Source organism: Opisthocomus hoazin, chromosome 9 (genome assembly GCF_030867145.1).
Source record: "Opisthocomus hoazin isolate bOpiHoa1 chromosome 9, bOpiHoa1.hap1, whole genome shotgun sequence".
In the NCBI taxonomy this organism is placed as follows: domain Eukaryota; kingdom Metazoa; phylum Chordata; class Aves; order Opisthocomiformes; family Opisthocomidae; genus Opisthocomus; species Opisthocomus hoazin.
Window position 1 is genome coordinate 12,745,099 of NC_134422.1, and position 24,900 is coordinate 12,769,998.

Genomic DNA, 24,900 nt, shown 5'->3' on the forward strand with positions numbered 1-24,900 from the left:
GTGCAAGTTGATGAGTTGCTGGTGTGCTCAGTGCTGTAATGACAAGGCCTGTCACACACTTCTATTTTGGGCATATGTGACCTTAACTGTTGATGCCCCTGAAATATTTGGGCTTGTACAGCGGAAGTATGGTAATTTTGGAAGTGGAACTTAAGACTGAGCCTCACTACAGCTTGTGTAAAGGTATTGATAAACTGCCTTAAAACTGTATAGCTTCTGTGCTGAAAGCATAACTGTTACGCTCTGAGCTTCATACATGCTACAGGAGTCTCCTCAGGACTTTGTTAGCATATTTCAGTCATGCTGACATTGCTCTGATGTTATCTATAGGTTACTTAACAAGACTAAAGCAAGGCTGAATACTAAGTAGGTACATATGGGCTACAGTTAACAAATGAGCTGCTGTGTTCACAGTCTTTGTAAAGAGCTGGAATCCTCAGCTGCTTTTTTCTTCATGTCAGGATTATATGAAATTCCTGTGAATGACCACATGGATTATTTGAGTTCTGGTGAGTTCCATGATGCAATCTTCTTGTATTGTATACGTGCATATGCACATGTTGCGGATCTGCATCCCAGCTCTAGCTTGTCCTAAACAGCATGGGAATGCAAATGTTTTTAGTTCTGCATTTGGGGTGAAATGTGGATGCTGCTGTGAAAAAGCTGATAAACCTGATTCAATAAGCAGCTTTTTATTTATTTTTCAAATGGCTGTGGTATTGTGTTTCTACAGTTTTATACTCACTTTTGGTTCTATTCCTTGTGAATCGTCAGATTGGGGGGGCAAGAAAATATGTCACAGCAGCTTGTTTAGTTTCAGTATTTCATGCCTCCAAGTTGGCTGCTTCTGTTACCTCTGGGTCTCAGAGGGCTGCTTTGGACTATGCACCACAAACATAGTTGGTCAGAGCATCAAGAACCTATTTTATAAAAGCTTCACTAATTTAGGGAGCACAGATATTTTACAGTTCTGGATTTAATACTTGCATGAATCTTGTAGTGTATGAAGGCCATGAAAAGGGAAATGTGTCACGTGTGTTCTGAGGTCACTATCTAGATGTTATTCCCTGTTTTAAGTAAATAATACAAAGAAAGAATGCTAATGTTTGTGTACTACACCTGTTGTAATAATAATAAAAAATGTTTTGATACAGATTTAGGAGGCTACGTCTGAAATCGGAATTTGTCTGAACTGTTTGTGTGTTGAAGAACTGTGCTTCACTTGGCTCCCTGATTATACTTGTTAGTTCTCTCATGGCTTCCTGAAGGATCTCGTGGAGCTGATATCATTCTAGTAATTTTATGCTAGTATACTCTAAGTCTTCTATGTGTCTACTTCTATTTAGGTATTATTTTAACTGGAGAAACACCTCTTGAAAAGAGAGAAGCCCAAAGAGGCAGAGTTCTGTTTTAATCCAGGATTTGATTAAATAAAATAAATTAGATACCTAATGGAATTTTGCTCCCCTCAAAAAGGAATAGCTTTTATGATTGGGTGAATAGAATTTGGGAAGGCGAGGCTACAGTGGAAGGTAGAATATTAGCCTTTCTAGATAAGGAATAGAAAGTCTTTGTTTTGGCACTACATAGTCATGTGATACTTGTTTGTTGATCTCTATGAACAGAGCAAATAAATACTCTCATTTTACAGATTCCAGTACAAAGAATACTGGTATTGACTAAGGTCATAATTTGTAATTAGCTGAGTTGGGACTGAGATATAGAAGCTCCTCACTTTTACAGTCATTCTTCAGAAATTAACTGGACTAAGTCACCAAAGGAAAAGGTAACTATTAGCTAGATATAATTTATTAACACAGCATAATTGCCTGAATGTTCTCATAATAAATCACAGAATCACAGAATCACAGAATAGTAGGGGTTGGAAGGGACCTCTGTGGGTCATCTAGTCCAACCCCCCCCAGGATATGATGTTTTTCTCTGTCACATAACTCTTTTGGGTGAGACAGAGTTCCTTATCTGATGTTTATAATCAGGTTCCTGAATTAGAAACAAGAAGCCAGGGCTTGAAGAAAATGCATGTTAGAACGGAAAGCTGTAGGTAAACTGTCCTTATTATAATCTGTATCCTTAATATTACAATATCCTACTAGTTACCTTGCTTCTACTACAGTTCCAAGATAGGAGATCCAGTAATATGATCACCTAAAAGCAGGCATTAGTTTTAAGATTTTCAGTATCCTTGTGGAATCTTGCATCTTCTGTGTCATAGCCCTGTATGTCTTCATTACATGAAGTGCCCCATTATTTGGCACTCCTCTTTGCTTCTAATACAGCGTCCTTATTGTTTTCACAAGTGACAGATTTCTTCAAGAATCTCTTCTAACTGTTCCTTTACCTTTCTTTAAACTTGCTACCTCATTTCCCTACCGGTTTTTAAAGTTACAAACCTTTGGTTGAAAACTTTTCTCCCCTCTAGCAAGGATAAAGCTTTTTTCCCCTCTGGCAAATGATTTTTTTCAAATAAAACAACTTTGATGTCTTCAGCTTTAGCATCAATTATTATAACATTAGAAAAAAACAAAACTATTCATATGTCAAACAAAATGACATAGTGAAAACAAACACGAATTGAAACTACTGGTTTCTGGTATCTGTATATGTAAACTTTGTGGAGAAGGGGCTATAGCTTACTGTACAGTGGAATCCTGCCTTGGATTCGGGCTTCCAGAGACTATCATGATGCAAAAGCTAAATAAGGCCTGACTTAGTCCCCATGGTGAAACACAGGAACCCTAAAATTATTTGGTCCATTACTTGAGCAATGTTTTGATAACCAGAACTAAATACAGTAAGATGTCGATGTTGGATCTGGAATGTGTCTGGTTCTTATGCATACCTACTTAGTCATTTTCTGTCAAGCAGAATTAATTTTAAACATTAAGTTGTTGTGGGTCATCTTTCTCCCCTGGTTTTACAGTTGCACATTTTTGTGAAAAAGATCTTTTTCTGCTGGCTTTGAGAGAAGAACTCCAAAATGGGACTTTGTGCGAAACAAAAAGACCTGTCCTAATTTACAACTCATTGAAGAATCATTTCACTGTCTTTATCCCTAGAGTCAAGCACTGTGCAGCCATAGTAACCAACCACAGAATTCTTGAGTTTTGTTCTACTCTAGTGTATGGATAGTGACAGCGTTGTATCATATCCTAGGAAAAGATAAATTCCATCTGAAAGACAGTAGTATTTATATATAAAAATGTCTCCTCATGGAAAGGCAACTGAGAAGGCAATCTTGATAGCTGCATATCCAGCATCTGGCAGGAAAATACCACGTGAGCACCACTAATAATTGCATGCATTTTTTTAGTGAAAATCTTAGTAACTGTGTATTCGTGGTAAGTAAAAGATGCATTGTGGGAACAGCTGCTGAAAATTCAGCATATGATTTCACAAACCTCCACTGAAATGCAGAAAGGCCTAAATTGCTGCGATTTGTGGAGTTATGTGCAAGTGTAAAGGACACGTGAAGGGCTTGCGTTTGGAAGTTTTTTCCAACTGTGTCCGTAAGTGCTACCTCTACAAACCTTGCCTTATCTCTGTTCCTTGATAACCACAGCTTCAGCGCTACTACTACTAAGGGCTACTTGTAAGCAGGGATTTTTGATGTTTGGACGAACATCTGGACAACTATCAGTTTCTGCTACTTAAGCTAAGCAGCTATCTCATTTGACAGTTTGTCCTGCATCATGTTTTATTAAAAACATCAAGCAATATTCTTAGTACATATGATGCTTACCTTCCAAACACTGTAAATCATCAGTTGGGCAATTCCATCTGCAGAAAGAGTGGATCACCTGAAAGAACACTGTAGAAGAGTCCGGTGTTGGAAACGTGTTTGTAACTGCTGTGGTGTCCTCCTTGTGCTATCTGACCAGCCTGGCTAACCAGGTCAGAGAACGCACCCTCCAGTAAGCCCCTGTCACAACACTTGTTCGATCAAAACAGGGCCTGTAGTTTGGGTGGTTGGAAAAAAAAAAAACACCAACAAACCCAAAAGCCTGTATTTGTATTTTAGCCTTAATTCCTGTGTTAGTAGTAAGTCTTAGTAATACGTACCGAGGTAGGGAGAGGTTTCTTTGGGGCAACGCCCCTCTGTTCACCGGTGTTTTGGCCACCGGTGCTTGGTGTCAACGTTTCTGTCATCCTGAGCCGGAGGCAGTTCCCCTTTCGCCCTTCCTCCAGCGAAAGCTACCCTACAGTCTTGGAGGTGAGCCAGGACACGGAGATGAGCCGGTCTGCCTCCCGTTGTGGCGGAGACGGGCGCAGCCCGCCGCTCCCTGGCCGGTGACACCGGCAGAAGGGCCGAGCCCTCAGGGGGCGCCGCCTCAGGAGGCGCGGCCCGCGGAGCACCGAAGGGGTTAACGGCCGCTTCGCGGCGGCCCGCCCCTCGGCCGCGCGCATTGGCGGGCCGTCTGGCGGTGGCCACCAATGGCGGCGGGCGACGGCGGGGGGCCGCGCCAATGGGGGCCGGCGGGGGGCGGTGGCGGGGGCCGGCGCGGCCGGCGCCCGGTTGAATGGGGAGTACAAAGAGGCGCGGGGCCGGGGCGGGCCGCCGCTGCCGTCCCTGACAGAGGCGTGCGCGGGGCCACCGCCGCTCCGTTCCGCCGGCAGCGGGAGGAGGGAGCGCCGGCACCCGCCTTTTTCCCTTTTCCACTTTTTTTTTTAGTTCCCCCCTCCCCTTTCCCTTCAGATTTTCTCGTTTTTCCCTTCCCCGCTGCCCGTGGAAGAGGCGCTCCCGCGGCGCAGCGGCGGCGTCCGTGTGCGTGAGCGGCGCGGCTGCCGCCGGGGCTCCGCCGCCGCTTGGAGGCGAGGCGGGGGCACGGCCGCTGCCGCCGCAGGCCGGGCAGCCCCGCCGCCGCGCCCACCCAAACCCCCCCACCGGCAGAGGATGCTCACGCCGCCGCCGGCCGCCGCGGCCCTACGAGCCTGAACCTTCGCGCCCTCCCCGCCGACCGCTCCCCGGCGAAGCCGCCCGCCCCGAGCGGCGGGGTGCCGGGCCGGCGCGGCGCGCTGCGATGCGATGCGGCTCCCCCGGCGGCGCCCGGAGCCCCTGCGGCTGCCGCGGCTCGGCTGAGGGCGAGCTGCCGTGAGCCGGCGGTGTCCCGGCCCCGGCGGTGCCGAGCTCGCTCGGGGGTGTCGAAGCACCGGGGCCGGCGATGGCGCCCGCCACCGCTGCGCTGCCCTGAGGGCCCCGCCGGCGAGACCCCGGCTCTGGGGGACGCCCGGCCGCTCCGGAGACTTCGGGGCCGTTTGCGGGTTTTACCCCTTTTTTTTCTCTTTTTTTTTTTTTTTTTTTTCTTTCTTTTTACCCCCTTCCCCTTGCTGCCTTTTGGGGTTTTCCCCCAGGCGCTCGTCCCCCCCCGGGCAGGGGAGCACCCGGCCGCTGTCCCCTCGCCCGTTCCCCCGGGGCATGTCCCGGTCCAACAGCGTCAGCCCCCCGGGCTTCGGCGGCCCCGCGCCCTGGGCAGGCACCGAGCAGCACCGCTCGGCCTGGGGCGAGGCGGAGGCCCGGGCCAATGGCTACTCCTATCCGCCGCCTCCCGACAGGTCCTCGGGCAAGAAGGCCTCCCGCATGTCGAGCAGGTGGAGGAGCGAGGAAGACTACGAGCCCCAGGCGAGCCGGAGCCGTGGGGAGAGCGGCTGCAGGATGATGAGCTTTAGGTCCAAATCCGCCTGGCAGGAGCATGGTGACGACAGCCGACGTCACTGGTCCCGCCATCCGCCCGGCGGCGATTCCCCTGCTGCCCCCAACAATGCCAGCCCCCGGCAGCTGGGGGAGCAGGGGGAGGTACGGCCCCGGTCCGTGGAGCTGGGGCTGGAGGAGAGACGCATCAAGGCCAAGATTGAGGAGCTGGAGGAGGAGGACGGGGACGAGGAGGACTCCGAGGCGGCCTTCTCCATGGGCGGCTGTTGCAGCAGCCTGCTGCAGATCTTCAGGTCCAAGAAGTTCCAGTCGGAGAAACTGGAGCGCCTCTATCAGCGTTACTTCTTCCGGCTCAACCAGAGCAGCCTCACCATGCTCATGGCCGTGCTGGTGCTGGTCTGCGTGGTCATGCTGATCTTCCATGCTGCGCACGGCCACTATGAGGTATCCTACGTCGTGGTGCTCTCCATGGCCATCCTGCTGATGGTAGTGCTGTGCATGGTGTGCAACCGCAATGACTTCCACCAGGACCACATGTGGTTGGCGTGCTACTCAGTCATTCTGGTGATCCTGGCAGTGCAGGTGGTAGGGGTTCTGCTGGTATGGCCCAGGAGCGCCTCGGAGGGCATCTGGTGGACCGTCTTCTTTATCTACAGCATCTACACGCTGCTGCCGGTGCGGATGAGGGCCGCGGTCATCAGCGGGGTGGTGCTCTCTGCCATCCATCTGGCCGTCTCCCTCAAGATCAACGCGGAGGATAAGTTCCTCCTGAAGCAGGTAGGCGAGCCCCGAGCCGGTTCGGGTGAGCGCTCAGCAGCCCCCACCTGCCCGCTGCATTGAAGGGCGAGGAAGGTGGGGTCTTCTCACTTCCACAGGCCTGCCTGATGCTGGAAGGCTGACGGGCCTTTCAGTTGAACCACTAGGTTACCTGCTATGAGGTGGGATGTTGTGCAATGTGGTGGCTAGGCTGTAATCTTGCTTTGTTTTTTCTTTATAGCTGTGTTGTTTCCTCGTTGCTGCTTTCCGTTAAGGTTCTAAACGTTTAAGACACGTGCCTCGCTGGTTTGCCGTGACTGCTGCTCCAGCGCTGTCAGCCAGCCCAGCTAATGCCCTGCAGTTGTATTTAATGTAAACAGCTCTGCGCTAAGCACACCTGTGGAATGGTATCCACACATGCTGCTGTGTTACGGAGAAGTGCATGGAAACTCTTGCCACTTTTATCGTCTAGAGGTTATCCTGGTGTGTCACCCCCAGATCTGGGTTCGGTGTCAGCACAGTGCTTGCTTAGGTGTCGGAGAGCGCGCGCCGCGGGAATGTGCAGTAAGCTTTTGGTTTAGCAGAAGGGTGCTTGCTCTGAGATGTGCTGGAAATATCTGCAGTGAAGAAGCCCAGAGTTCATATACAGCCAGGAAAAAAAAAGTTTTAAAAAAAGTATAAATGCAGATTATTATTTAGCTGTGATATCATGTTTAAATGGAGCAGTTCAGTCCACGGGAACAAGACGACTATTGTCAAAGGCATTACAGTGCAGATTTTGATTACCATATCTGTATAAACAACAGCAATACAAGGTACCACTCTTCAAGCAAAGCAAACAGCCTTGGGGCTCGTGCTTTAAGCTTACCAGAAACCTTGGCAGTCGGGAAACCATTGACTTTAAAATCTTGCAGCTACATGATAATCATCATCCTTCTGATGAACAGGACTCTGAACAAGGATGAGCCTATCACAGAGTCAGCCCTAATGCTTGTATGTAACAGGGGATTGTTTACTAAAATCAGGAGTTCGGTGGCTTTACAGTCCTATCACATAATGCAAAATAATGCCTTGCACTTGCAGTGCCTGCCTTGAGTCTTATTTCTAAGTTGTTTTGAGTTCCACCTATTGCAGTGTCAGGAAAAGTTGTAGGACTTAAATAAAACTTCAGTAGAACAGGGCAGTCGCTGCTCTGCTCTACAAAATAGCCCATGCAATTAGTCTTTTCTCCCCCCTGCCCAGTTAAGCCTGCTTGGACAGTTTCTGGCTTTTTTCTGAGTTTGTTACAGATATTTTTATAAACTGTACATGGCATATTTTTCTTATGCTTGATATAAACAGCTTTTGTAGATTTCCAGCAGAGCGTACACTGAAAGCAGGACAGTTGCTGTTTTTCTGCTTGACTTGGAAAACTTTGCTAACTTTGCTCTTCCTCGCTGGAGCTCTGGTCCTGCAAAGCCTTGTGCATGCTCTCAACTTTATAAACCGAGACTTGTCCTATTGAATTCAGTGTATTTGGAGACTGTGTTCGTGCATATGAAGGCAAAGCTTGTCATGATTATGGCCGGAAGACTTAGCAGTCTGTTACAAGCAAAGTTGAGTTTGGAGGATACTGACGAGTGCATAAAATACCATTACGCTGGAAAGTCTTAGTAACTGTATTTTAATGGGAAGGAGCCGAAATTACAGAGGCCAGATGATTGACTCCCTCAGTAGAGAATTTGGGATAATTACAGCTCCCTCCCTTTCTAAATGCAGCAGAGTTATTTGTAAGAGGTTGGGCTTGTGTACAAACGTGCACTTGTCGAAGGTAAAAGCACGGGCAGTAGGTGATGGTGCGGTACGCACAAACCTGTGCGTTGCACAGTTGCTTTCCCTTTCATACTAGCACTGGGGTTTCCTGCAGTTTGACAATAAATGCTCGGTTAGTGAGGAATGTCTTAGGAGTGCTCTTACTTTGTTTTCAGAGGCAGAGTGTCTCTCCGTATTGCCTGTTTATTTTTCCGACTAACACCAAATGCCGGTCTCTATCTTGCTGTGGTCTACGTTGGCGTAGCTCTAGCTGAATTCAGTGGGGTTGTACAAGGCCAAGAATCAGATTCCTTGCGTGTTTGCGTATGAACACGAGCTGCTATCTCTGGCTGTCTGATAGAAAAATCTGTTTGTGCTGAGCACGTCGCCTCACAGCTATGAACAGGCCTTCCTCACTGGGGCTGTATCTCGTTGCCATGGAAATCTGTTGTGTTCAGCTCTGCCCCACTGATGCACGCAAGCCCCTATTTTCCCTTTTCAAAGTAACAGGGGTGAAGGTAGGCGAAGACCAGATAAATCAAGAAGAGGGAGTTAAGATTTTTTCAGTGACTTCACGCTGGCAGTCACATCAGCCTGGGTTTTGTGGAGCAGGAGTGGATGTGAATGCATCTGTGACTACGTGACCAGATGGTTCTTCATCCACGGCAGTCGCAGAAGAAAGGCTGGTTAGGATGTGTATCCCTTTCCCTCTCTTGTTCATGATATTTTTAAACATAATACTTAAGTGAGTTCTGCTTTGTGTGGGCTTTTTGTCTTTTAATCTTCTCCCAGTTGTTTCCAAGCCAGGAAAAAATCATACACACCTGTTATAATCCACTAACATTCAAAGCTGGGTGACTCTTATGTAGACTCCTGAGCACTTTTGTGAGGTGCAGCAACCTGTTAAAAACTTGGCTGCTTCTCTTTTTCAAGAGAGTGAAATTCTTGGTTGTAGGTCTCTTTGGGGAGAAAGGCAACTTGTTGGATTCCCTTGCTGCGTCTGCGTGATTTCATTGTCTGAGTTACCTTCTCCTAGCACTGCTGGACTTCTCTGTCGCCAAACTCTCTGGTCCGAGGCTGTGCTAGTCAGGCTTCATGAAAGGGTTAAGGCAATCCACTCTTTCTGAATCGGTAGGGTGACAGGCGTAAAGGTAGTTGTGATTGTTCGGTCTTAATTGAGCTGCTTTTTTAATAATTCTTCTGGGATCACTGGACTGTGAAAGTAGGCTCTGACTTCCATTTGCTCCCTGGAGGAGTCTGGGGTCTGTCTTTCAGAAGAGTGCCCTGAGCACCCCTAGCAAAAGCCGCAGGTGTTCATGGTACCTCTGTGAGTCTGATCGGGTAGAAGCAGAGGTCTTGGCTTCTTAATTTGATGTTTGATTGGAACAAAAAAAGATAATTAATACGAATTATTACATTGTATTCAAAAGTTATCCAGTGCTGAGGGAGGGGAGAAAAAGAAATTGTTTCTCTGAGAATTTACTTGCATCCAAAACTGCTGCTGGAAGCAGAGCACATGAAATGTGTGACTGCCAACCACAAATCTCGATTGCTTAAAGGATTTTGTGGGTACCTATGATCAATTACTTCTAGAGGCATTGCTTTCAGATTTACTGGGGAGCAGATGGCTGCATTTGTCTTCAGGTTTGTGTCCTTGTGTTATTCTGGGACAGTTTGGATTGCAAATTGATTTCAGTGCACGCAAGTTGGTTTTCCTCTCTGTGTATATACAATGTATCTCTCTTTAGGCCAGCCTTTTCGTTGTGTTGGTTGTGGCGTACTTCTGAGCTCTGAAAACACATTCAACTCCAGGATTCACTTAAGAAGTACTTTATGTGCTAATGAGACTATCTAATGCTTAACTGAGAATCATACTGTTTGTCAATAAACTATCTCGCATTCAGAACAAAGATGATACTGAGATTTATTCCGTGTTCCGGTAGAAACAAACTACTTAGCTGACCCACCAACTTGTACAGACGCATGGGGAGAACTTACAGCGTACAGGTTGCACATGTTTAACTGAAGTCATGTGAGTGGACCACCTACCCTCAGTGCAGATAGTATTGAGTAACCACTGGCATTTTTGTAAGGCCAGGGGCTAAGGGACAGGGAGTTTCACAACAGAGGTTATTGGGCTCTGAATCAGACTTAAAAAGGGATGGGGATTGTGCGTGGGAGTGGGTGGGGACGAGGGGTAAGGGTAAGAATGCTGTATACAAACATCAAACAAACCTGTGGACTGAGGTTAGATTTACTCCTGTTTTCCCATCCAAACCTGTTTTATTGTAACTTTCTGAGGTTCCTTGTTCAAGGATACAGTTAAGCCTTTGTAGTTTATTAACTCAGTGTGAGTGGGTGACTGTTAAGGCACCACAAAAACAGAAGACTGGGAAAGATAAATACTTTTTCTTTTTTTGTCGTGTGTCAGTAACCTCATCGAAAGAGAAACTGAAAGGCTCTGATCTCTTTCCTCCCCAAATGCTACTGCAAACCTTCTGCAAAGGATCTCTGATACCACTGCTTGGAACAGCAGCCCCAGCACGTGGCTCTTGTTTATGGCACTCTGATTCAAGGCTCCTGATGTTGAGCTCCTTCTTGCTCGGCCCTTTTCCATATGCCTCCATCATAACAACATTACGTTAGTACTCCTCATCCATTTCTGAGAACTGTGTTCGCCTTTCTCCCTCTCCGTCCACATTAATGGTACGTGATGGCATGGTGACTCTCTTGAAAGTGCAGCATTTCAGTTTAACCATTTATAGGAAGATGTTGGTATTAAAACATGTGCAGTCTCTCTTTTTCCTTTCCCTAAATAAACTGGCACTTCAGCAGGGCTAAAAACAGCAACTTACTGTAATAGAATATTGACTTGAGTCTTGTGGATATCTTCTAGCATCTCGTAAAGATGCTTTTTAGGTGCAATTTAAATGGCATTCAACGAGAAGCTAGTCACACAGCAGGAGAAATTATACTGTACGTTCCATCTCAGCTGCAGCGTGCTTAAGATATGTAGGTGATGACTGATTTTGAGACTAACGTTCTCAGAAGTGCATTACTGAAGTTATTGTGTTGCACTTTCGTTGTCTTCAAGTGGCCTTTATTCATAAATGAGAGATGAGCTTCCTAAAATGCAGATAGATCTGTGTGTGTTTGCTGCCTGTTTTGCTTTTGTCCACCTGGAAAATAAATTTCAGTAATATTCATTTAAGATGTGATTTTCAGGCAATTGGCCACGTGGGGACAGATACCGTGTTCCTCAAACAGCACTTAATGTCCTGTTCTACATAAACATTGATATCGGTAGAGCTGCTCATCCAGTAAGATGTGCTCCAGCACTGCTAACAACTGAAGAATTTGCCTGGGCAGCAGTTTGACTGAAGTTAGTAAAAATTGATGATTTGCGGTCTCTTGTGCAGGGAAAAAATGTCGACCCAAAATACTCCGTAACTGTTGCACTGATAGTTGCCTTCCCTAGTGTAATTCTGTAACAGAGGTAATTAAGTAAATCCCTGAGGTATTGTATATCAATTAGTCCTTAGTAGGAATATTGTTTGTATCTCTTGGGAATGCATGTGTTGCTTGAGGTTTCCAAAGGCGTATCTGTTTCTCTTCTCTCCTAAATTACCCTGTGATCCTGCCACCTCCTGATCTCCCCTTCTTGCTTTATCCTCCTTCCCATCACCCTGCATTAGTCTGATATTTCACTGTGATGTTCACTGGTACCAGTAACTGCTAGCATAACAGTGTTTGAGTGCTGCACATCTAATTTCTCCGCTTTCCTGGATTCTTAATAGGTTCATTGTCTTGGTAAACTGACCCATTTGACTCATTTCTCTCAGCCTTGCGGTAGCAATCACAGTCTTATAGGTGGCTTGGATCTTGGTGAATTGAAGATGAAACCAAATAGGGATAATTTAGATGTGTTGCTCTGCCAGATGCACCAATTCTAGCAAAAGACTTGTCCTTCTCGCCATTTTTCTGACACGCTTGAAGAGGCAGGGTGTGCTAGTTCTGTTTATTTCTGGAGAGGTGAAGATATTTCAGCAGAATGTTTTCGTTGAGATGCATGAGGCAGAAGGATAGCTTTCTGTGCCCTAATCTTACAAAGCAACATTGACTTGTCCTTCAGTGTCCTGGGCTCGATGGCTTGGTTTGACACCAGTGTGACCCCTATACCCTGTCAGAGACCTGTCCAAGGCAGGACATTTATTTACATGGTCTTTTGTGATTAACTTCATTCAGACAATTTATAAACCTGAACTGCAATGGAAACAAAATGATGATCATCCTAGTGCTAAAGGCCCGCTGGAACTGGTTGTGCCCTCTCGGAGCCTGTATCGGCTCCAGCTCTCCCTAAATGCCCTTTTGCTCCGCGTTTGCTGTTGCTTGGGCAGCACTGCCTGAGGTCCAGGGTGGAAGAGGACCGGGACTCTGCCCAGCTGGAATGTGAACTTTGGGCACCAGACTGTGCTCTAAATGCATTCAGTTTGTGTTTGATTAGCTAATCTTTCAGTCATGCACCATAGCACGCTCTCAGTCTGTTAAGAAAATTGGAACAATTGGTAACTTTTTGGTCATTGCAGTAGTTGGAATAGTTACAGTCTTTCTGGAATAGCTGCTTTTGTCTTCATATTTTAATTCTGGGTTATTACTCTCATCTTCTAACTGTCCTGGTAGAAGATCCAATGAAAAATCTCCAGCAGCAGCTGAAACACCAAGAGGTAAAAACTGCAATTATTTTGACAACAGCTTCCATGTGTGTGGTAAAGTAGTCCAGCCTGTAGCTGGTAGTAGCTTCTGAGAACCCAGAAGTTCCTGTCCTCCCCTTTTTTTCTTTCTCTTTTTTCTTCCCCCCATGTCCGTTTCCACCCCCTCTGCCCCATGCAGATGGGTGCAGTTCAGAGAAAATACCCACTTTTGTTTGGGGAGGTAGAAGACAAGGCTCCAAGTTTTACTAGCCTTGGGCAAGCTTGATCTTCCAGTTTGCTTTGTATTGCAGAATCTACATGGCATCTTGCACAGGTAATATGTACCCAGAAAACATAGTGCAGAGGGAGCTGGAGTGCACCAGAGTCTCCCCTGAGCCTTCCGGCTGCTACATGATTTCATGATGTGCTACATGTTTTTTTTGTTTTCGTGGCCCAGGGGGGTAGGACAGTGACAAAGTGTGTGTGAGGAATATGAAGATTCACAGCTTCTGGGAAGTGGGTGGGGTTCCTGTATAACTGCTGTGTGACTTTTTTCATCTGCGAGTCCTGTGTTTTGATGTGGGATATACGTGGTGTTAGTTCCCTCCTTCTGAAGTCTAGCCTTGTGATCTGAACTTGTGATATCTTGCATCCAAGGGATGCTCTTTCTTCTTTTTGTTTTGAGATGGATAATACTTTAAAAAAAAAATAAAATTGTCTTTACCTGAGATGTATCCTGCTGCTGCCAGAAGTTTAATTTGATTCATTATTACTGACTCCTCAGGCTAGGTAAAAACCCAAGGGGAAATCTCATGTGAATGAAAAAACACAACCCCAAAGATATTAAAAAGGATAATCTAGTTATGAGGGGGTGTGAGAAACAGACAAGCATTTTAATATTTGTCTCCTGAACTCCAAAATGTTCTCACCTTGTCATAGGAAAGCTTGAAGCTTCTAGCACTTAGTAAGATCACACACGGAATGGCTGTCAGGCCAAGAGTCAAAATGCTTTTTAGCACCTGCAGCTGGACCACTCCCGAGGAAATCTGTGCTTGATGTTTTGCGATGGTGATGAGACTTGCCAGCCTCATTGCTGGCAGGGACAGGAATGGCATCATTGAACAGATTTGCGGTAGAATTTAGCATGAGATGGTCTTGTTGTGATGCTTGGAGAAATGGACTGAACACAATTTAAAGCTCTACCTTTAATTTCTGCTTTCAACCTCGTGTTTGAGCATTCGGGAAGCCTTTCTCCCATCAGAAGCCTGGTAGTTAGGCAAGCTTGTGAAAAGCTTCGGCTAGAAGACACAGTCCGTTTTGCACCACAAAGGTGAGGCATTTACAAGTGGTAAGAGACCCCACACTTTAAGAAGCCATGGACAGCACTGGCATCACCAACAGTATTGCTTCTAGTGCCAGTAGCACTGACACCGAATAATATTTTTGTTAAAACATTCACTACAGAAAGTTTCATTGTATTGTCAGGCTTTGTTCTGCAAATAAATTATCTTTATGTACTTTTTTCTTCATATTTATAAGTCACTGATGCAATTGCGATGTATCCTTACTCTCTTCCCCAGACATCAAGAACACAGATCATGTTTGTGTACTTCAGATCTTATCCAGACTGTCTGTAGTAATAGCATCGAGCAAATCTAGTCTGCACTGTATGGTCATCATTTGTGGCTTCTCCTACTTCATAGCAGCAGAAATACCAGAAAAGAAGTATATTTCAAACTATCTTCAATCCTGCCCCGAAATTGTTTTTAATTCCTCTAACTAGACTGCCTCTTCTGCAGTTTGAATGATGAATTTCAAGATGAGATATTAAACTTCCTTTTCTTTTCATGAAAAGTTTTACACATCCATGCAACACTCGTAAAAATTTTTACTGTGAATTGGGCCTTTGTTTTACTGCGGTGCTTGGCTATTATCCTCCCTTTTCCTGGGAAACTTTGCTTTTGGGAGGTTGAGTTGAGGATTAAAGCTGCGCTAGAAATTTAACATACACATTCCATTAGTATCAGAGTGCATCTCTGCACACAGTGAACAAAGGACTGTGCTGATGCAACACAGGGGGAATGTAAATGGAGAATGGTTTGTGTTTTCTTTTTTCTTTTTTTCCCTTAGACATTAGAAATTGATCTCTCAAAGCAGCAACTTATGCAAACTGTTTATTCCTTAAACGTGTTTGCAGCTTGTATAAGACACTCTGTTTCACTTCATAATCAAAAGAAATGGCTGTGACATTGCTTGTAAGAATCTGTTGTGGAACATTGGTAATGCAGACAGTTCCCTGGCTGTATTTTCCCCTCCAGAAAAACCCATGGCTCCTTCGCTTTATTCTCTGCTCTAGACTAAATGCTCCAAGCACTGATCTCTGCGTCCATTGGACTCTGAAAACTGGATTCTTAGAGCTAGCGGTGTGGTAAGGGATTACTCAGATCAGTATTTCTAAAAACAGTAGTTTGCTGGTCAGCCCACAGATGACAGAGCTACTCAAGACATGCTTGCTGAGTGATGAACCCTTTCCATTTGCTGGGAGGCACCCAACAGCAGCTTTCTATGTATACTTGCTCTGTGTGAGGGTGTTTATGTACAGAATTGCGCAAATGGGTGGACCAAAGGATACTTTATTAGTGAAGATGTTTCCAGCCGAATGGAATTTCATTTTTTCGGGCAGGTGGTTACAAGTAATCTCGTAGAGGAAAGGAAGAAGTGCTCTGTGGTACTGGGAAAGGAAGATACTCTGCAGTGTGGTAGCAGACTCTGTAATTATAATGTCAGTCTCATTCATGCTAAAAGCTAACTGCAATCTTTAAAACTGTTAAACATGAAGCAGGTTACTAGTGTGGGAACTGCTATTGTGTGGTGAACTCTCTGGGTCTTAAGGCCAGGAAGGACTACTGAGCTTTTTTAACACTACTCGCTGAACAATTCTTCTCTTACGCTTAATGATTTCTTCTGTTCAGATAGTATGGAGGGAAAAAAAAAGTTTAAATGCCGAATTGCACAGTATTTGTCAGTTGAAAAAGCAATCTGCAATGATCTCGGAACTGAAGGTGAATTGAACCAGTACTTTTTTTCTTCTTCCTTCTTAGTAAGACAGGATTGTAACACCCTGTGATGGTACATATTGGGGGTATTTTCCTGCTCAGGGTGGCATCTTCCGCTTAAAACATAACACAGATGGTCATGTTAGTTTGTGAAGGGGCTCTGACATCATGCCCGGATTTTGTCCTGGGTAATTATGTTCTTGCCTTCTTAATTGTTGTCGAATATGGCATTTTTCTTTGCTCCATTTCTATTCTGGACTCTTTAGCAGTATGTGATAGCACCACCAAATAGCTGCTGTGCACATGTGGGTTTTACTGCTGTATCTGAGAAACTTGCAAGGCTGTTGACAAGCCAGAAAAATGAGGAAACAGAGCTTACGCTTGTATCTTCTTAGTAATAGTAGTGTGCTGGAGCAGTGTGCATCCCCCTGGTACGACACATATATGGATAACTTTTGAAGGCTACAAAACCAGAGATGATATGGTTGAAGGTCCAGAGGTCAGCTGTGTCATCCCACTGCACCAAGACAAGTCCCAGTCAGCCTAAACCATTTGTGGCAGGTACTAATCACACATCCATCTGAAAAAAACGCTCCTTTGTGTATGTGCTCTTTGGAGTCATAAAGGTACTGATATGCTTTCTTGTTTGTTGGTTTTTTGTAAGCAAACAAGCAAGCACTGCCCTTGGTAGGAGCTGATAGTCAAGAAGAGATGTCCATGACTGGAGCTCTATGGCTGCTCTTAGCTGAAACTGGCTCTTAGTTTCATTGTTTCACCTATCTTTTGTTCCCACCCCACCCAGAGCCTGCAGTTCTCTGTCACAAACAGTACATTTGTATGACATCTGGCACAGCTGGGTCTCACTCCTGAAGGAGGCCTTCTTGAAAGCACTGCAGTACAAGCAATAAGCTTGAAGGTTACCTGTCCTTTCACAGGTGACTTCCCTTTCAGTGCCTAGTCCTTCTCAGCTGCTAGGACAGGTGTGCTTAGGTAACTTGTTAGCACTCCAGAGCTGCTCCAGGAGTTGCTTTTTGCAACTGTGGTTGAAATGACTGTGAACAAATACTTAAGGAAGTATTTCCTGAAAATATTTTCCTCTCTCATTAGAGAAAATTAGGACACTATGTTTATTTTTTTGTTTTCCTTCTTCCCTAATGCAGATAATGAGTATCTGGCTGTAGTCATGACACTAAAGGTTTGTTTAAGTAATAATGTCTATGAAAGGTAAGCCCGGGTGGATTGGTTAAGCCACAATATAGAGCCCACTATGTAGAGACTGTAGCCCGCTGCTGAAATTACCTTACTTTTCTATTTTAGATGCAAATGGTCCTAGTTAATTCACTTCCAGAGGGAATGCAAACTAAATAAAGTTATGCTTGTTAAGAGGAGTGTTCACACAGGTTTAAATAATTTTCTTCAATTTATTTTGATGAACTTTTCTGAGCAAGCCAATCTTTACCGTAGTATCTCCAGGGTAAGACTGTAGCTGTGTGAAGTCAGGAGTATTTTATATTATTAACGTAGTGCATTGCCCATATATGCCATTTTCTATTAGAAGAGATAGTGTCACCCTCTGTGCTACGTGCTTACCCCCTTGGCAACGGCTGTGGCTGGTTGCGATAGGGACAGAGTCAAGAGAGGAGCTTATCTGTCATGTTTAGCCAGCCCTTGGCCCTGTTACTGAAGCTGCTTGTCAGGAGCCTGGTCACGAGTGTCTCCTCAATATGACTGCTTCTGTGCTAGGGACTGCTGCGACTGCTCAGGACTCCTCCTTCACAGAGGAACGATCTGCTGTCGGAGCTCCTGGCCTCTTGCTTGGGGCTGGCAGTAAACCTTTTCGTTGCCAACTCCTCAGCAGCTGTGACTGTGACAATGTACTGTGATTCTGTAAGAAGATGTAGGTCTAGGATCCGAGGTTGTTAAATGCTGAAGTGGCAGGTGATTCTCTTCTGTGTCTTTTCTAGGAGAGACTCCTTTGGTTTCCATCAGCTCTTCCTCTGTTTAAGCCGTTTGCAATACTGCATGTTCTATTCAGCCAGGGCCTTGCCACAATGTGAGCATACCCACTGTGTGTAAAACTTCATGGGGAGAGATGCTGGCAGCTCCCTGCCTGCCAAACCTCCTGCTGGAGATCATTGGAGAATGACTGTGCTTGGTTCAGATAGGTGGCATTGTCACATTGGCTGGCTGGTGGAAACTTAGCGTTTAGGTCTGGGCAGAGTGGGAGAAAGCGCTGATTTCCTTTCAGTAAAAAGGAAAAATCCTGAAAGGTGCCTGCTGCACAAATGGTGGCCTTAGGCGGGGCTGCAATTTCCTGGGCCAAATTAAACAACTTTTGAATCTTAATAGCTGGGATACCTCCTTCTCCTTCTGCTATTCCCTGTCCCAGCCAGATCTAACAGGAATCTTACCTAGGTTCAAACCATACCCTGAATCCTTGTTGCCTTGTCGTTTTTATTTAGTACCACACGAAATGAGTGGGAATCTAAATGCGTTCTGCCTATGACCAAAAATACCTTTTTCCCCTCTGGCTGCTTTCAAAGTGCCTTTAACTCCCCTTGGGGCTTTTCTTTATGAAGGGACAGCTGGTGTAGAACAATAGTGACTGATTTACATTGATCAATCCTCACATTACTGAAAGACATCTGTTTTGTACCAGCCACCCTGCAGTGCACATTTTTCAGAGAGCTGCTGGTGGAAGATGTCTGCAATGTCTCCTGTCTCTGTCACAGCCTGACTCCTCTATAGGTCCTAGGAAGAAAGCCTTGAGAAAAAAGAGTGTAAAAAAACTTAGTATCGAGAGGTGCATTTTCCTTTTCTTTACTCAAGTGATAATGGATCATCAAGGCTTTGGTTTTGCAGACTTTTGGTTGCATGTCCTTCAGCAGCAGTGCCTGCCAAAGAAACCGTCAAACTCGGTAACTGAAATGCTTTTGCGCCTAGATTGGTTTCAGCCCAACTCAACTAAAGTTAGTTTGGTCCACTTACTTAGAACGAAATAGTCTGGGAGGCACACATATGCACCTGAGCTGGCAGATCAGAGGGACAGCTATCACCTAGTGAGAAAATGGTGTCAAGGAGCCAGGAGCAAACACAGATGTAGCTGAAGGATGTTATGGACAACATCCTGATAGGGACATACACTGCTTTCAGATCTTGCTAGAGGGAAGGGCATAAAGCCCTATTTCCAGGAAACCTTTAACATAACGGGAGAGAAGGTGGCCAAGCATGGTCTCTCCACCTGCTGCAGCCCACCCTTCCTCTCCTGTTTCCATGCTTTTACCTCCTCGATGATGTGAACAGCCACAGGAGAAGGCCCCAGGCAGTGCAGCTCTGTGTTCTTGTTGCTGGTGCTTATTTTTCTGGTGCACTTTACCTGTGCAGGTAGCTAGGATGAGCCCTGGCAGTTGTCAGCTTTCACTGACAGCAATCAAATGGTGTTGCCTACTGACAAAAGGAGAGACAGTTGCGTAAGGTACCTGCAGCTGCAGAGTGGATCTCCATTGTCCTCTGCTCCAAAGTGACAGCAGAGCACTTGGTTTCAGTGGCTGATACTCCTCTTACTTTGGTAGGAAGCTCCAATCTTTGTTAATGTTTGTCTTGAATGTCTCTGGCAGTCTGGTTGAAAGTTTCCTCTTTGGTCTCTAAATAAACTGCAATGGATAACTTTATTAAAAAAGGACAATGCCCCAATTCCCTCCATTTTGCTTTGGTGTGAGTGGAGTGTGTGGTGAGAGCATGATCCAACAAGAATTCTTTTGAAAGCCTCACCTACTGCATGGGATTCAAGTAGCGCCTGCTCCTTTGCACTTCATGTGAGGGCAATTAGTGCACGTGCATGGCAATTAGTGCTGCAAATGAAGTGGGCACGGGTGTATTCTGCCTCTTTAATGGCTTCCTTTCCTCTTCTGCCAAAAGAGCAACTGAGCAGTCTCAAAGGAACCTGCTGCCTTCTGATATTTAATTTGCTTCAGGCTCACCTTGGCGCTCTGCCTCTTTCTTCTGCTGCCCAGCCTGGCCCACCTGCCTGCTTCTGCTACCAGTCCTGCAGAGGAAACGATACCTGTTTCTAGCAGATCAGGCCATGACTTGCCCAACATGCTGCAGTTGGGCTCGCAGACCTCCAGCACCATCTCTCCCTGGCGTGCTTTGTCACTCTCAATTTCTGACTTCTTTTCAACAGAACGTTGGCCTGGTTTCTGATGACCTGCACTGCAAGTGTCATCGCCTGGCAAAGGAATGTGCTGGTGGGAAATTGCAGAGCTATTCTCCTATTCCCCATCTTTTTGATTTAGGTGTCACAGTGGCAGGGGCCTTAAAATATCCATGATATCCAGTGTTTATTTGTGACCAAAGGCAACTCTGGAGTGTGCGAATGCTGGAGTATAGATGGCATGTGTATAAACTCTGTGTATATGAAGTTACATGATGTGATTCCTAACCAGAATATTAACTCTTCCAAAAGATTTTTAAAATGAGACTGGGTAGGAAGGATCTGGCAAAGCAAACCTGCAGTTGAATACAGAATGATTATCGGATAAAGAATTAAACTACTAGAAGAGACCTTACAAGTCACTGGCAGCAAGAGGAGGGCATGGACGTGTAGGTGGGGCATGTTAATTTGGTCACGAAGTTTTGGTGCAGGCCTCCTTGTATGGCCTTCCTTATTGCAGCAGAGCACCTTGCACTATGGACCACCCAGATAGGTTTGTTTTTTTTGAATGCCTGACAAGTAATATCTTTACAGTGTCTCCTAATATGTTTCTTAATAGGAAGCTGGTAGTTTATGAAATATATTTTTGAGATGGAAGCTGTTTTCCTGGGCCAGGATTGCTCTGGACAGGAGTATGGAATAACCAGCTTTACTCTGTTGGGTGCTGTAGGAAAGAAGTAGTAGTTCAGCATTAGTCCCTGCAAAAGAAAAACATGATTCAGAACTCCCCCCCCACTGAAGATGATACACTGGGTTAACGGTGCTACTTTGGGAGCCTTTTTGTTATGCACCACTGATTATTGAGACCATTCAAATGTGGGCCAGTTTTTCTTTCTTTTTAGGTAGGGTTTGCACAGTGCAACAAGCAAGCTGATGCTTTCTAGATAATGTGGGTCAAGTGCTGTTTTGCTGAGGAAATAGGGAGGGTTTTACTTAGCTAGCGTTAGTGTTCAAGTGTTTCCTAACTTTCTTGTGCTGAGGTTAGACATCGTTATGCTGCTAAATGTTTCTGTTATGGAAGGGTGCATCGAGCCATGATTCTGTGTCATCAGGACCACTGGCTTGTGTGATTTACAGAGATGAATGGAATTCTCAGAGAGTGCGTGAGACCCATCATTGTGGCTGCCTTCAAAGCCCGCTCTCAAATTCTTGAAAAGCGGCTGCTACAGAAGGTGTTGGTGGCTTTCAGGAGGAGTGGGGACAGGCAGACAGAAACTGTGTGGACAGGAGTGTAGATCCCTGCTGATGAAGTAATGAACATATGGAACAGACCGTGGTTGAGGAGGTCTTGGGGGGTGGAATATTAACCATGGTGAAAACAACCCCAGAGGAGCACATGCATCTGTGCTGGTGCCTTGCATGTGTGTCGTCATGGAATTTCTAGAGAGGGCCCTAAATAAAATAGCTTTATGGAAGAACAAAACAGCATTGTCAGTGCTGGCCGAGGAAGCTGCGCCGGCACCTCCTTCCATAACTATGCTCTAAACTGGGCCTTGTTTGCAGCATTTCTGCCTTAAAGCATTTTATGAAACTGTGGTATAGAAAATGGTGGCTAGGCTTTGTTTGAACTTAGCTACTTTTTCTAAAACCAACATCGGGTTTTTTCACACCAGAATAACTAGTCCTAAGGGAAAAGCGTATGGAACAGTGAGATTTTTTTCAAACAGCTGTGTTCATGAGAGTTCCCTTGCTTTGAGTCTAGGAGACTGCATTCTAGCCCTCTGCAGTGATCGTGTGTCTGATCCAAGGTTTTGTTCCTTTGGTCAGCCCCTTGAGCCAGCAGAATCCCTCTCCACGCCAGGGTGTTCATGAGGAGTGTGAGCACGACAGCGATGTGATCTTCCTGGATGAGTGCGCACAGAGGCTGTCTGTCTTGATCGTGGTGGGAACGTGATGCTGAACGAAAGTGGGTTTTAGTATGTTGTGGGGCATCACAGTGAACCTATGGGACAGCTCATTTGATCCATCTACCTTGCAGCGCAAGGGGAACACATACAGTTTCCTGAGGTCCTTGGCTTTCCAGCTGCAATAACAAGGGAGGGGAGGAGAAGTCTGAGGAAGGGGTAAAGCCACCTTCTTGAATTGTCTTGGGTTGATTAACCTGTGAAACAAGGTTTCCAAAGCCACTCTTTCCTGTAGCGCCTAGACACCCAACATGGGATGCCTCAGGCTTTTGAAAGCTCCCAAGTGGGTCTTCTGAATTTAGACATGTAAAATCTTCCTGAAGAGCATTTTTCATTGACTAAATGGTGTGACTGCCTCCTCTTGCCTCCAGTCACTTCTACAGAATAAATAAGTTTGTGGGATTCTGTATATCCTACCATTCAGTCAAGCTTCTGGATGTAGGTGTACTTGCATAGGCATGAGCTGCCTGACCAGTCTTGCATACGCTGATTACTTACGTGATCAGCAGGGAAATTGTTGTGGCAGAGCAGAAAGGATTCTTATAGCGCCTTTGACTAAAGTCTGAACACCAGACTTCTGCTGGAAATGAAAGAAAATACAGTAGACTCAGAGGGTAGGTGTCTGTTTGGTTTCGTTAAAGCAGAGAATCAATTTTCAATGGGAATACAGCTTTGAATTTGAATGCTGGGAGAGCAAACGGGAACAGGTTACTGTTGAAAATGCTGCATGTGTTGGCTTGAAGAGGAAGGGCATGGTCTCTGCTGCGCAGGTGGACGGCAAGCACTTAGGGATGCTAATGGTTGGGCTACAGCTGCCTTGTTGAATTCTGTGCTTGCCGTCCTGCCTGTCTGTTTTCTTCTGTTCTGCACCCCCTTCTGTGCCATCCATGGCAAGAGAAGGCAGCAGCAGCTCACTGTTGAGAAGTGGGATATTGTATGGGATGGTGGAGTTAGGTCTGTGGGACTCTGGGGAGGATCAAACTGAAAATGGGCTGTGAAGGAAAGCGTGTGTGTGAGGAGCCAGCAAGCACCATGTGTGAGATGGAGGGGGCTTGTGGGCCTGTACGGTGATGGTGGGGGCAGCAAACGGAAAGAGAAATCAGGAAGATCAGTAGGATGGTGCATGGAGCTGAGGAGAGGCACCTGTGAGACATTGCTTGGGGTTGTTGTTTTTTCAGAGTAAACTTGTTTCTGTTCTTTTGAAAGCAAGGATTGCATTACATCTGGACAAGTATTATAATATAGACCAGATCAACCGATTCTTTAATTTTCTTCTCTCCCTCGAACAAAGGAAAACATTACAAAGAATTTGCAATTAAGATGAATTGTGAAGTGTTGTCTGGTGCCTGCTGAGCAAAATCTCATGAGCTAGCTGAATTAGCAGTCTGATAGTGTGCTGTGTAGGATGCGGTGAAGCATGGAGCCTTGGTTGTGGCAAAGGGATGGGGCACCAAAGTGGACCAAGTATGCCCAAGCCCTGCTGCTGACTTGGAAGGGGGCAGTGGGTGTGTGGCAACAGGCTGAGATTGCTCAGAATTGCCTGAAGGAGGCTTCAAAGAAGAGGGTGGAGGGAGAAGAGAACAAGAGGCTTAATGGAAGAAACAAAGACAGACTGGTACTCTGAAGATGAGACCCAGAATGCCTTGCCATGGATCTCATGCTGGGAATAACACTTACTGAAGTTCCCTGGCATGCATGTGCTTGTCGTCTTTTTCATGTGTGTCTTCTCCGTAGCAAACATCTCTCAGCTGGGACTGACAATGGAAAAATTGTAGGAAACTTTCACCAAACAACGCGGAGGTAGGGCTATCTCCTGTTATATTCTTGAGCTTTTCTGTTTTAAAGGAACCATCTGCTGTATAACTGTAAACACAGCAGACCGCTAACAAGCTTAATCATCTGAAGGACAGTATCCATCTAATGCAAACTGCTGGCGGGCTTCTGTGTCCTGTCTTTGTGTTGCTGCAACCAGCTCTCCTTCCAGGCTCTGAGCCTGTGCAGTTGGGCAAAGTTAACTTTGCAGAGCACAGGCTTCCTACGGCATGGTGACAGTGCCCTCCTGCAGATGTAAAATTGCTAGAAGCAGACAGACCCATGAATATACAAAGCTGGTGTGTCACTTCAGCTGCACCCACGTGGGATCTTAGTGTGGCTCTGGGAGTGAGTCAGGCTCAACAGCTGAGCAGGTGCATTTCAGTTTCTCTTTGCAGAATGTTTTACTCTTCTCAGAATGTCTACTCTTGTCAGGAAACCTTCAGCAGGCAAAGCAGAGCACTCTGCAGAATCCCTTTTCCCCCTTGCCCAGCAGCATAGGTCAGCAGTTAAGTGAAGAAGCATTGCTTGGAGGGGATGGGATCTTGTGTTACAAGCATACCCTGACCGTGGGGCCTTGCAGCTTTGCATAGGGTAAGCTTGACACACCTTTCTTCTCATGCTTTTATTGAAGTCATGTTTTACCTATTGAGGCTTCTTCCAGAAGGAAAAGATGGAGGCTCCCAGGGCTAAATGGAGGGAAAGAGAGATATGCTGAGGATGAAGGAGTGACAACTTAGTTCATTAAGATGGGGAGCTTTGAGGAGGTTTGGAAGAAATACTAGTAAGGGATGTGCTGTACCAGATGTGATCTTCCTCAACAGAAGTGAAATCTTCTGTTCTGGTTTAATGCACACTGTGAACCTGCATAACCTGGCGCAGCCACCAAAAGAAGTGTTTGCCGTGGCAGCGCAAGTATTTTTGTGGCATGTGGAGACACAAATCTGGGAACTGGCTGGATTTGAAATTGCCTGGGGAAGGGGGAGGAGGACAGTTATGGATGGTACAG

The 24,900-nt window shown here is 45.8% G+C and overlaps 1 protein-coding gene and 1 long non-coding RNA gene across 4 annotated transcripts in view; one reads left to right on the plus strand and one right to left on the minus strand.

Moving 5' to 3' along the window:
- The window catches only part of LOC142362362 (uncharacterized), a 28,760-nt gene extending 24,407 nt beyond the window's left edge, over window positions 1–4,353 (minus strand). For both annotated transcript variants that reach the window (XR_012764979.1, XR_012764980.1), the window contains exons 1-2: window positions 4,081–4,353; window positions 3,761–3,829 (exon numbers count right to left, since the gene is read on the minus strand). This is a non-coding gene — a long non-coding RNA (uncharacterized LOC142362362). The remainder of the gene's footprint in view (window positions 1–3,760; window positions 3,830–4,080) is intronic.
- A 764-nt stretch (window positions 4,354–5,117) lies between these two features.
- Window positions 5,118–24,900, plus strand: part of ADCY5 (adenylate cyclase 5) — a 226,402-nt gene continuing 206,619 nt past the window's right edge. Inside the window, exon 1 of one of the 2 annotated variants that reach the window (XM_009943400.2) lies at window positions 5,118–6,445. In XM_009943400.2, coding sequence (XP_009941702.2) covers window positions 5,435–6,445 — 1,011 coding nt within the window. In that variant the 5' untranslated portion in view covers window positions 5,118–5,434. Of the gene's footprint in view, window positions 6,446–12,828; window positions 12,940–24,900 lie in introns of those variants that run through there. The other variant, XM_075430846.1, reaches the window with a different exon arrangement.